This window comes from Benincasa hispida, chromosome 4, assembly GCF_009727055.1.
Source record: "Benincasa hispida cultivar B227 chromosome 4, ASM972705v1, whole genome shotgun sequence".
Lineage (NCBI taxonomy): Eukaryota > Viridiplantae > Streptophyta > Magnoliopsida > Cucurbitales > Cucurbitaceae > Benincasa > Benincasa hispida.
In genome coordinates this window covers 69,070,048-69,083,391 of record NC_052352.1, presented here as the reverse complement: position 1 = coordinate 69,083,391, position 13,344 = coordinate 69,070,048, and the positions used below count along the sequence as shown (strand labels likewise).

Here is a 13,344-nt window from a genome sequence, read left to right as displayed (position 1 = left end):
CGAAACTTCTCTTAGCGATTGTGCGGCACTTGTTCCCGCTCACGAACAAGTCAGCCAACTCGAATACGGACTGCCGATGGCACACCGAATGCCTCTCGCAACCTCCACCCCCGTTTTAGGGAAAACGGTGTTAGAGAAAAGTTTTCCGAAAGAGCGATTGTGACATTGGGGACCCCTCTCTTCTTTATTTTTCTTTCTGCCATGATTTCTTCAACTTTTCTATCATACTCGGTTACTATGGCTGTTGGGGCTCGAGTATATTTGCTCCGGTTGGGATCTCTCGAGTCTTCATGGAATGGTTTTAACATGCTTACATGAAAGACGTTGTGGATCTTGAGCTTGGGAGGTAATTCTACTCGGTAAGCAGCCTTCCCTACTCGAGCGATGATGGGGAATGGTCCTTCATATCTCTTGACCAGCCCCTTGTGCACCTTTCGTGGGGTCTTGAATTGATTTGGTATTAATTTCACCATTACTTCGTCTCCCTCTTGATATTCCATAGGACGTCTTCTTTTGTCCGCCCATTTCTTCATTCGTGACGCAGCCTTTTCTAAGTATACCCGGGTGATGTCCTGTTCTTCCTTCCATTCTCTGGCGAACTTGTAAGCTGAAGGGTTTGGTCCTTCATAGGCAGTTATTAGGGCACTCGGAGTGTTGGGTTGGCGGTTCATTACTATTTCAAATGGACTCTTCCCGGTAGACTCGCTTCTTTGCAGGTTGTAAGAAAATTGAGCAATGTCAAGAAGATCCACCTAGTTTTTCTGATGGGCACTAACATAGTGCCTTAAGTATGTTTCGAGTAGTGCATTAATTCTTTCTGTCTGTCCGTCACTCTGGGGATGGAAGCTTGTGGAGAAGTTTAGATCTGTCCCCATTAGTCTGAAGAGTTCTCTCCAAAATTTGCCTGTGAAGCGAGGGTCTCGATCACTGATGATACTTTTGGGCATCCCCCATAGCTTCACAATGTTCTTAAAGAAGAGTCGTGCTGCCTAATCGACTCTCACATCGGCCGAGCAAGGGATGAAGGTGGCGTATTTACTGAATCTGTCCACTACCACCATTATGCTTCCGAAGCCCTTTGATCTAGGTAGTGCCATAATAAAATCCATGGTGATACTCTTCCATGGTTTCTCCGCAATGGGGAGTGGTTCTAGTAAGCCAGCAGGTGGTTGTTGTTCTATCTTATCCTGTTGGCAGACGAGACAGGTTTTCACGTATGTCTCCACATCGTCCTTCATTCGCGGCTAATAGTACTTGTCTTGTGCAAGGGCGAGTGTTCTTTCCAGTCCCGGATGTCCGACCCACAGTGAGTCATGAGACTCTTTGAGGATATCTTTTTGCAGATTCCCCCATTTAGGCACAAAGAGCCGGTGGCCAATGGTGAGAAGAGTACCATTTTGTTCCCAGAACCTCCGTGTTCTCCCTTCTTTTGCCAATTTGAGTAAATCTCTAGCCAAAGGGTCTTGTTGCGTACCTTTCTTTACGCGATCAACAAAATCACTAGTAGGTATGTTAGTGAGGGTGGCGATTATTGCCTTTCTGCTAAGGACATCGACTACCACATTTGTCCTGCCTGGTTTGTACTCAAGTTTGTAGTCAAATTCGGCTAGGAAGTCCTGCCACCGAGCTTGCTTTGGTGACAGCTTCTTTTGCGTCTGAAAGTAACTGGTTGCAACATTATCCGTCATTATTGTAACCTTACTGCCCAACAGATAATATCTCCATGTCCTTAGGCAGTGAACAATAGCCGTCATCTCCTTTTCTTGTACAGTGTACCGCTGCTCAGTGTCATTCAACTTGCGGCTTTCATACGTGATCGGGTGCCCATGTTGCATTAGTACTCCCCCAATAGCATAGTCCGAAGCGTCAGTGTGGACTTCGAAGGGTTTGGAGCAATCCGGTAGCATCATAACCGGTTCTTGCGAAACTGCTTCTTTGAGCTCAGTAAAGGCTTTCTAGCATTCCTCCAACCAATCCCACGTTTAATTCTTTCTCAGTAGATTGGTGAGGGGTGCCGCGATGGCAGAGTAACTCTTGATGAATCGGCTATAATAGTTGACAAAGCCTAGAAAGGATCGCAATTCAAGAATATTAGAAGGGGGTTTCCAGTCCTGTATTGCGCGTACCTTGGCTGTGTCCATTCGAAGCTCCCCATCTCTGATCCAATGTCCCAGGAATTCCACTTCCGTTTGCGCAAATGAGCATTTCTCCTTCTTGATATACTGTTCGTTTTCCCGAACTACTTGAAAGACTTGTGTTAAGTGCTGCACATGTTCTTCAAGGGTCCGGTTATACACTACAATGTCATCCAAGTAAACTACCACGAACTTGTCTAAGAAGGAATGAAATAGCTTGTTCATCAGTGTGCAAAAGGTAACTGGGGCATTGGTATTCCGAATTGTCTAGAAGAGTCTGGAATAATCTTGTATGTACTCGGAATGATGTAAAAGGGTCTAGAATAACCTAGGACATGTCTAGGACTCCTTGGAGCGCCTAGAAACCTCCACGGCCGACCTTGAGGGAGCCTAGATCGGTGGAGACAAATATAAATAGCCCAAAGGGGCGTCTCATTTGTACACAAGCAATTCGATCAAGCAATAAAGCAACATTCTCAAACTCTCTCACGCCCACCTACTTACGATTCCTTTCCCTTCGTTTTTTAGCCATTTTTGAACCTCTAAAGGCTTACTTGGAGTGTTATTGAAGCTCGATAATATCCAAGTGCCGCATGCTTAGTCACTGAAAACAGTCAGAGCATGACACGGCGCCGTTGAGCCAACCCTCAACATGCAAATCTAAGGATAATCCTGAAATGGGAGGCTTATTGAGCCGACGCTGTTGGATAGATGTGTTTGGTCTTTAGATGCAAGTGGTGCCGATAGTGCCAGCCTTGAAACCTTGGTCTTGTTTGTTTTGGTTTAATGCTGTCAAAAGCATTCTTAGCTGCACTGTTTTGACTTCTTTTTCTTTTGTTTTCATTGTACCTTGAGCGTTAGTCTCTTTTCATTTATTCAATGAAAAGTTTTGTTTCCTTTTCAGAAAAGGATAAATCGATTACTCAAAAGAGGGATAAAATCTCAAACAATCATTCTACTAGTATTTGGAAAAGCGAACCTAGGGGCATCTATTCGTAACTATTTTACTTATATTTTACTATCATACATTTTTTTGTTCTTTTTTTAAGTTGTATTTTTTAATTATAGTTTTATAATTATTATAACCATCAGTTATTGTTTTATCACCAACAACTACTATTTTTTTGTCCTCCTTTTGTTCTTTCATCTATCTTGATAAAAGTTGGCTGTGTAAAAAAAAGAAAATAACAATGTTACTATTAATGAAGTCATTATTCATGTTCCTCTACTCTTTTTTCCAGTTGAGCCCATGTGATTTACTGAACTCCAGGGATAAATTTCGTCAAGCACCCCCACCAGTCCATCCACACATTAAGTATCAAGATGTGGAAGGTTTCTTTGGAGTACTCATTACGCTATACCATATACGTAAGTTACTTTCGAGCCATGGAATAAGGCCAGCATCTGAGATGCTTGAAGAGAAGCTACAACAAGGGTATATTTTTTTTAGATTATATCTTTTGAGTTTTGTCAACGGGAAATAAGTGGTTACAACTTTGTTTATGCACTCTCTTTGCATGATCATGTGTGTGTTTATGTTTTAATAAATTTTATTATATTTATTTTTTAAAGGAAACAAGCCTCTTCATTGAAATAATGACATGAGACTAATGCTCAATGTGCAATATGAGAGATGCAATGAACAATAGAACTGAGAACTAGGAGGTCCACCCAGACATCTCAACTATGTTGACATCCCCTTAGCACCCTCATCATATCCAAACATACTAAATGAATATACCAAAATAAAGCGAACAATCCAAAACCAAAAGTACAAAACCCCTTAGTACATCTAGGACAAAACATGTAGTGCAAACTACTTCAAAACAAATACCAATAGAAAGGGAAGCATTACATAGTGTGCATGATCATGTTATTAAGAGTTTGAGGTCCCTTGATTTTTTCAATGTGGGATCCTCAACATGCCCCCTTAAAATGGTGCCTCTTTTAGGTTCACCATTCTTGATCGAATTTCAATTTCTTTTTATTAGACCAAACACATATTTGGATTTAATGGGCTATGATACCATATTTGATAGTATGAGGTTCAATCTCAAAACCAATTGGTAATTGAAGAGTAGCCCATTTATCTTATTAAGAGTTTGAGGTCCGTTGATTTTTCCAATGTAGGATCTTCAACACATATTATCTTTCCTATTAAAAAAAATTTATCTGATTAGTTATTTTCTTAGATGATTCCTATCCTTGAGCCATGTATTCATGTGTGTCTTAATCATGGCCATATCCTACAACTATGGATGATATCTAACTAATTAACTTGAGTTAAACTGCTCGAATATTATTATATTTTCTTTTCTAAACTATTGATTAAGGTGTAACAAAATGTGAGAGGTTTAAGAGGAAAAACACTTCATATCATTCATTTATTCAGGTCACTAGAGTAATATGTATTGGATTATGATGTTTTTGGAGAAATATTCAATTTCTTCTTATTTCTCAAAAAGGACCCAATAGCGGGTAAATATAATACATGAGGAATTCTAACTAAGGGAACTAATTATAAAAGGAATGAACATTTAACAATAATAATTCAAATAATAATAACAAAGGCAACTACACTATACACAAATCCACACTCCACTTCAATTTGGATTGTATATAGAATGCAATCCAAGCTTGGAACTGAATTCATAAAAATTTTCTCCTCGATAAAGCTTTGGTGAGAATGTTGGCAATTTGATGGCGAGATGAAACATAGTTTAGTTCTATCATGTTCTTGTTGACCTTCTCAGATATGAAATGTCAATCTATCCCTGTGTTTCGTTTTGTTATGATGGATATGATTCCTTGCTATGCTGATTGCTGCTTGATTGTCACAAAAGTATTTTAAATGAGCTTTGAGTTTCTACCTGTAGTTCTTTCAAGAGCTGTTGTATCCACATCCCTTCACAAATTCCTAAGCTAGAGCTCGATATTTAGCCTCTGCACTGCTTCTGACTATCGCTGACTGCTTTTTGTTTCTCCAAGTGACTAAGTTGCTCCAAACATAAGAGCAATATCCAGATGTAGATCTCAATCAGTTAACTCTCCAACCCGACTAACATCAGTATAAAGTTCTACCATTATGTTTGAAGACTTCTTAAACAATATTCGATGACCTGGAGTCACTTTCGAGTATCTTAAAATCCGGTTAACAGCCTTGAGATGATGTTCATTTGGATTATTCATGTGCTGACTAACAATGCTCATAGAATATGATTTGTCTGGTCTAGTATGTGAAAAGTAGATTAACTTTCCCACAAGCCTTTGATACATGAAGAAATGTTGTGTCAATACTATGTAGACATGTATAAGCTTGCTCGGATGGATGTGTTTTTGTAATGTATACGAAGCTAAATTTGTATTATGTTGTTTAAGATGCATATTTCTCATACAAAGGAACCGTCATTTGTCCTTCTAAACCCATCCTTTCCAGCCTCCCGAATCTTTCCTTCATCCACCATCATGCCACCTCCTTCCGTCGTCTGCAATCCGCGCTGGTGCACGCCGTCCAATCGTTGTTTGTCTGGATTCTGAGTTAAAAGCATTCAAATTGGATTTTCGAGCATGGAAATGAAAAGTTGCAAAGTGAAAAATTTGTATTTTTGTATTTGGTTTGAATCCCGTAAGTTTATTGTGGAAGATGTTGAAGTCGGAAAGCAGCTAGTCCTCTCTAAATGGAAACTTATTTGGTTTGTGGAAAATATATCAGATTCGATCAAGAACTCTCTCTCGTGTTTTTTCGTAAGAAATGGAAGAGATGGATACGGAGAAACTAAGTTATCCAAGTTTCGAAGCTCTTCGGGCTGGATTATGAGATACACTTTATTCATATTCCGATGGGAGTCTCAAAGCAAGGATGGCAGTCCTCTGTTGAAATGCTCAGAACTTTGTTGGAGATGAAGGAAACATCGGGCGATAATCTTAGTCTGAAAAGAATGGAAACACTGCAAAAAACTAAGGATTTTGGGCCTATTCACGTCAAAATTGCTGAAGAAGACAAAGGAGCACGATACTCTGTTCCAATACAAAAAAACAGAGCATGGAGAAGGACATTAGTTTCGGCAAGTAGTATGCCTTTGTTTTAGCATCCGATAAATAGAGCAAGTCGTTTTACTGGATTCAAAAGAACTCTGATGCTTTCAAGACAGATTTTTGACAATCTTTGGATTGTATCACGACTATTTGAGTTTGATGAATGGCCAGAAATAGCTAACACACTAAAGTTATACTTCAATACGGATGTCATTATCATTCCTTTGTCCACGGAAAATGCTTTAATTCATTTGGATTGGGGAGTTGTGGAAGAAATAATTGATTACCTAGTGAAATGGTAAGAGTGTGGTTAGTTTTATTTGAAATTTGAAAAATGGAATACACAAGTACACGGTCGACCGAATGTGGTGAAAGGATACGGTGGGTGGATCTCGATTAAAAATCTTCCATTAGACTATTGGAGCCGGCAATCATTTAAAGCTATTGGGTCCTATTTTGGTAGTTTAGAATCATTTGCATTTGAAACTTTTAATCTTATTAATGTTGCGGAAGCAAAAATTCAGGTTAAAAGAAATCTTTGTGGTTTTATGCCATCTACCATTGAAATTACATTTCAAAACCGAGGAATCATTTTTCTGAATTATGGAGATATAAAATTTTTGTTCAGTTGTTATCCTTACTGCTTTACTTTTTATTGCGGATATGATGAGAGTGCTATGGAGGTGTCAACCTAGTTGAGATGTTCGGGTGCACTTATTGATTCATCCTTTTGTTTCTTTTGCTTTTGTATCCTCTCATTCACTTTATAACATCTTTCATTATCTTAATGAAGATATTCGTTTCTTGTTAAAAAAAAAAAGAGCAGCGATTTGTTGTTGAAAATCGGACTGAAGATTAGTCAACTGTTGTTGATCCATTACTAGATATAAACCAATCGAACCTTGATGTTTGTAACTAGGCGACAGATGATGAGGAAGACCCGACGGCTACAAGTAGGTTGCTTGCGGCTAGAAGGGAAAGGAGTTGGGAATTCCTGGTGGTTGCGAGGGGTTTGTTGCTGCGACAGGGGATACCTATGTGGTAGGCGGACGACTCACCAATCTCGGCTTCAAGGTGTATGTTTCGACTATTGGTAGCAAGGTTGGGGGGATAGGCAGCAATGACACTAGGTAACAAGGGAGGAATACTGACAGCATTGTGAAAAAGGGCAGCGACGCTAGGGTTTCCACTAAAGGGTTGCGGCGGCGCTAGAGTTGGACGGATGTGTAATGACTAAGAATATCGATCAACGGCGAATTGGACGGCAGTAGCAGTGGCGGTGACGGCGGTGACAATAGTAGCGGCAGTGGTCAGAGGCCCCATCGGTAGCTGTGGCGGAAGCAGGGCCGGTGCAGGGCTAAGGTTATCTTGCACCGGCTGGTTTTCGCCGGGCTGCTAGGGTTTCGTCACCATGCTCTGATACCATGTTAAAAGACAGAAAATAGACAACACTAGGTTTACATGGAAAACCCTAGAACAAGGAGAAGAAAACCACGATAGAGAGTCTCTTTTCATTATTTTAACACACTATGAAAGTTACAATAGAAGTCATATTTATAGGCTCTAGCAGCCTCAATACAAAAAAGGAAATAAACCTAGAGTAAAGTAAAATACTAAAATGCCCTCTGGGCTATAAACTATCAACAAAGCCCCTTATTTCCAATAAATTGAAATCCTAATCACCTAACATCCATTCGGTTAGCTACCAAAACTAACAAATAACCAAAGTACTTAGCTAACAGAACTACTAACTAACTAATGTTACAACCAGTAAGTAAACATATGCACGGTTGAAACAACAATGGGCTACATCACCTACCTAAAACTAAGGTACTTCCTCTTAAAGGAGAAACTCATTTGGATCATTGAGTTGATGACGTGCTTGCATGACACCAGATTAATGCTATTGGCTATTTGTCTATTAAGCTGAAGAGACTTAGACGGTTATTTGTGCTGTAGTTATTGGAAACATTATATTACAAGTATTTTTCTTTTCTTGAAGTTTTTGGCCATCATGTTCAATGGAGCCCTACTTATTGCAGGTCTTTTGCAAGATTTATGAGCAAAAATCATCATATCTGCAAAGTGAGACTCATAATGGAGAAGAGCTTGACCCATGGTGCACCAAGTCCCAAATTGTCCAAAATGATGGAAGTATTGGTCGACCATTTTAGTAGGTGCCAATTGTAGTCATGACATGGCATCATTATTAGTATACCACTGTTTCTTTTGCAGTATTGATGCCTGAGATTATTCTAGTTTTATTTCTGAAGTTTATTTATTTCTATTTCATATTTCAAGTATTTGAATATTCCATAGTCTTGAGAGCATGATATCATGGTATTGTTCGAATATTACTGGTCGAAGCAAAATGTATAATCTGTTGATATACGATTGATTTTTTTCTTCTTATTAATCATTTTGTCCTTACCTAGGAACCATATTTTCTCATCTCTCCTTTTTTCTCTTTTTGTCTTATGCACTCTCTTGATTGTTTGCTCCTCTTGAGATTTAGCAATGGTCACTGGATCTAAAAACCCACAAAATTACTAAAAAAAATCGTTCGAATTATAAGTTCTTTTTTTGGTATCTATTCTTATTCAGTTTTTTAATGCATATGCATTTTTTCAATGTTGTGTAAGTTTGGTTTGAGGGACTTGAGTTGGTAAGAGGCATTCTTTTGGATTTTGGATTGGATTTAAAAATTTCGCAGTGAAATTTTCAATTCTTATGTGGGGGGACAAATGGATGGTTGTAGTAGTTAACTCAAAACTAACCCCATGGCTAAGCATTATAGTAAAGACCTTTAGATTCAATTAACTGGTGGTGGTTCAAAGTACCCTGAGTCACATATCTTGGATATTAGATGTCCTATAAGTCTCTAGTTTATCAAATAATAGAGTTAGGTGGTGGTTCATGCTTTAGAATCTAATGCATCTGGAATTAACTCAATATCGTAAAAGTTGGGTTGAGAAACTTGAGTTGGTAGAGACGTGCTTTTGATTTTGGAGTTATAAGCTGTAAATTTTCTATCTATTTGTGTAAAGGAAAATGACTGTAGTAGCTATCTAAAAACTAATCCCAATGCCTCTAGATTTAACGTATTCATGGGTTCATAATAACCTGTGTCACATATGTTAGGTTTTGAATTTTCTGTAAATCTTTAGACTACTGAATTGCAGGTCACTTTTGGTGTGAAACCAATTTTCTTGATGAGTTTGATGCCAATGGCTGAGATGTAATTGAAAGCTTTGACATGTTAGTTAACAAAATAACTTTGTTGCAGAAACTAAGGATCCACAAGATTCAAGGGTGATTATATTCTCAAACTTCAGGGGGAGTGTAAGGTGAAATATTTTCTCCAAGTTCAATTTTGTAGTATTCGATGATTTAGAGGTGCACACATTTCAATCAATTATTTATCCTTAAACTTGCCTCAATGCGGTATAATATGTAGGGACATTATGAGTGCACTATCCAAGATTGAAGACATTATCAGAGCTACTGAGTTTATTGGTCAAAGCTCAGGTTTGCAATTTCATTTTTCTTCATTTTTGGTCATTATTTAGTTAATGTTGTATAATCTTTTGAGATAATCTTGTCTTCCTTGGTCCTAATCTTGTTTTTCTTGACCTTTCTTGGGTTAATCTTTCTTTTCTTTTAAGTTGTGTTTATAAGCAGCTTTTCTTTTCCCCTCTTACCTCACGGTAAAGGTGATTGTATTTTCTTTAAGTTAGCTTCTCTTTACTTCTTTTCCCCTGCCGTTATAAGGGTAATTTAGGTTGTAACTTCTGTCTTCCAGCTTATAAATAAGGCCGAAGGTTGTCTTTTAAGGCTAATGAGAAAATTACTATTCTTTTGAGAACTTATGCATACCAGTTCATTACTAATTTAGCCCCCTAAACTTTCAAAATTGTGTTTTTATAGTTTATGGAACATGTAGACAAAACATTGAAAGTTTAGAGGCTCATGATCACTTTTTAAATTCGGGACCTCCTGTTAGACAACCCTAAAACTTGAACTATCACACTTGTAATTTAACCTATTATTGATTAAATTTATCAAGATCTATTAGCTTAAACTTTTGGGTTGATTGGTGATTTAACAATATCAGGTATGTCCTTTTTGCACATAGCACATGTGAGATGATTATATTGTAGAGCATGTTCTTTGGACTATTTAATTTGATCAGGATAGTTCTCTTACTGAAAAGCTATTAGGAAAAGTTTGTCACTCGAATTGAGCTTAAATATATCTAAATTGCTCCAGTTATGTTCTATTTGCAATTTATTAGAGCTTGGACTTCTTCTATTTGTTGGGACATATTTTTGACGTTGGACAAGCTACTTAGTCTGGAGTATTGCAGGAAAATTTCTCAAAGGTCAATCACAAAAGGTTCAACAGGCTGTATTGGAGGTAGGCAATCAGGGTTTGCGGGTACTATTCCTATTAACTACCTGTACTAAATTATATACTTCTGTGCAGAAATTTCGTGCTGGCGGGTACAATGTCATTGTTGCCACATGTATTGGCGAAGAAGGTCTTGATATAATGGAAGTTGATCTTGTCATCTGTTTTGATGCAAACATTTCACCAATAAGAATGATTCAACGGATGGGTAGAACTGGAAGGAAGCATGATGGACGAGTGGATATCCTTGAACTTTCAATTATCAATCAATCTCATTTATTAAATTTCGAAGTTATATCTAACGTTGTTTTTTATCAGTTTAGCAAGATATCTTGTCCACTTGTTTGTTAACTTTTTTTTTCTTTTGTTTTTTTTTTTAAATCTTGAACACACTTAACCCAATAAACACAGATATAGATGTAATGATGTGAGTTATTTATTTATTTATTATTATTATTAAGACAGATACAACAAGTACCTCAAAAAAAGACAGACAGAAGGAGGATGCAATTATTAGATTGTAGGCCTATAATATATATTAAAAAACACTCACCTTTTATTAATTTTCCCTTAATAAGTTTATTTTATTTTATGATATATAAGCTCATTTACTGAAGCTTTCAGTTGCTGTTTTTATATGAGAAACAACTTCTCAAAAAATGAACTTGTTTGAAGATTACAAACTCCCAAAGGTATTGAGATTTAAAAGGAAAAAAAAAGAGAAAATAGTAACTTTAAAACAATTACAATCAAATGAAGCTGAACAATGAACAATAAAGATAAAATGAACCAAAGCAACTTCGACATTTATTTTTTGAATGTTGCTATTCTCTTGCTTGTTGGAAGAAGAAGCTTGGGCCTATTTTTCATCTTCAGTGGGTTTTTGGACCCGAGCCTCCTTTAAAAAAATGTTCTTCAAGTATTTTATGGTCCTTCTTTAAAGCCACAGTCTCATTTATTATAGGTTAATGCTGTCAAAGATTGCTTGCTGAGTTATGGTTTGAAAGGAACCAAAGGGTGTTCCACGATAAATTCCTTCAGCAGTTGGATCGATTTGTAATTGCAAGTATCAATTCCTCTACATTGTGCTCTCCCAAGTGGGGTGTGAAAAATACAAACCCACCACCATTACTACAAGGAGACTTTTATGGTGCTCTCTTCCTAAGCTTTTTAGGAATTTTTCTATCCAAGAATTCCCTTATAGGAATTTTCCACCATTACTACAAGTGCAGAAGCATCCAGGACTGTAGGTGCTGATTCTGATTTCCCATCATTGAACTCTTCCTACTTTCTTCTCGCCTTACTTCTGAAAAAGTTTCACGGAGATTTGGTATGGCCTAATTCCCATGATTCTCCCTCGAACGTCATCTAGATCATTGTTAAGGCCAAGGAGATTTGGTATGGCCTAATTCCCATGATTCTCCCTCGAAAGAGAAATTTGAAGGTCCTCATTTTATCAAGAATTTCCTTATATTGAGTAGCATCGCTATCACACTTCCATGTATAGACTTCAAATAAATCAAGGTGTTGCCAATGACGAGAGAGATTATTAAAATATTGAGTAACAGACTGATCACCTTGGCGAAAATCGTGAAGAATTGATTCAATGTGAAATAATTCTGAAGTATCGTCTTTGCTAGAAAAAGTTTCCTTGATAGCATCCCAAATCTCATGTGCGATTTCATATAAGAGAAATTTTTCCTATCTTATTCATCATGGAATTTATTAACCATGACATAACCATATTGTTATCCACTTTCCACTTTTTGAATTCTTGATCAGCCTTTTTGGACCACTCATTTTCACTAGAGAGAAACTCATCCTTACCCTTTCCACATATGAACATCCTAACCGATTGTGATCATTGAATGTAATTGTGGCCATTCAATTTGTGACTTGTGATTAGGGTATGTGATGCTGATTCATTTGAAGTAATTTCCATTGATTTTGATGAAGTCATACTGTACGGTGAAAAAATTGGTCTACTGATGATGAAGAAATCTGTCAATTGGTGATGAAGAATAAACCCACGGGCTACTGAAGTTAGTTTGGAGTGGAGGAAGAACCCACGAAGATATTGATACTATTCAACAAAAACCATGACAATAGACGACAATTGGTGAAAATACCCACTACAAAGTGAAAAACAAATGAACATGGGGAAAAATACTGACGACAAACCCATGACGGCGAATGGAAGATGTATGCCAGCAGCGTTGTCTGGTGCGACATACGGTGAAACTTCCCGGAGATGGTTGTCGATCGTTGAGATTAGGGTTCTTGGACAATTAGGGTTGGCTCTAATATCATGGAAAAATTTCTACATTTTTGTTAATAATCTCACTGATGCCTTCTATATAACAAAGGAAAAGACCTAATACTATAAGGAAGTATCTAACAATAAATTACAACAAATTGGGGGTTTGCTTTACAGGAACTTAGTGTGATTGTGCTAGCACGAGAAAAACAAACAATTGTGAAAACAGCTATCAGTAAGTTCCATACGGCTATACAATTGCAATTTGATTTTCATTGAGCAATGTACAACCTCGGTAATGTTCTGTATGGATTAGCTGGGGACACAATAAGGATTTGTGGAACAGGAAATGTTAAGGATGTTTCCCCTAACGAGTTATACAACCAATCTGCAACTTATATTATAGTTGCTCATGCTCCAAAACCAAATTACTCTGTTTACAGCAGAGCCTTGCGGTTGGTCCGTCTGATGATGCTGTTACCCTATCTAAAGGTTGGATACTTGACT

At 37.6% G+C, this 13,344-nt stretch overlaps 1 protein-coding gene across 9 annotated transcripts in view; it reads left to right on the top strand.

Annotated features, from left to right (window-relative positions):
• LOC120075323 (DEAD-box ATP-dependent RNA helicase FANCM) overlaps positions 1–13,344 on the top strand; it is a 77,669-nt gene that overhangs the window by 30,549 nt on the left and 33,776 nt on the right. For all 9 annotated transcript variants that reach the window (XM_039028611.1, XM_039028610.1, XM_039028609.1 and 6 more), the window contains 6 exons: positions 3,377–3,570; positions 8,213–8,343; positions 9,457–9,517; positions 9,628–9,698; positions 10,537–10,586; positions 10,656–10,821. In XM_039028611.1, the coding sequence (XP_038884539.1) occupies positions 3,377–3,570; positions 8,213–8,343; positions 9,457–9,517; positions 9,628–9,698; positions 10,537–10,586; positions 10,656–10,821 (673 nt within the window). The remainder of the gene's footprint in view (positions 1–3,376; positions 3,571–8,212; positions 8,344–9,456; positions 9,518–9,627; positions 9,699–10,536; positions 10,587–10,655; positions 10,822–13,344) is intronic.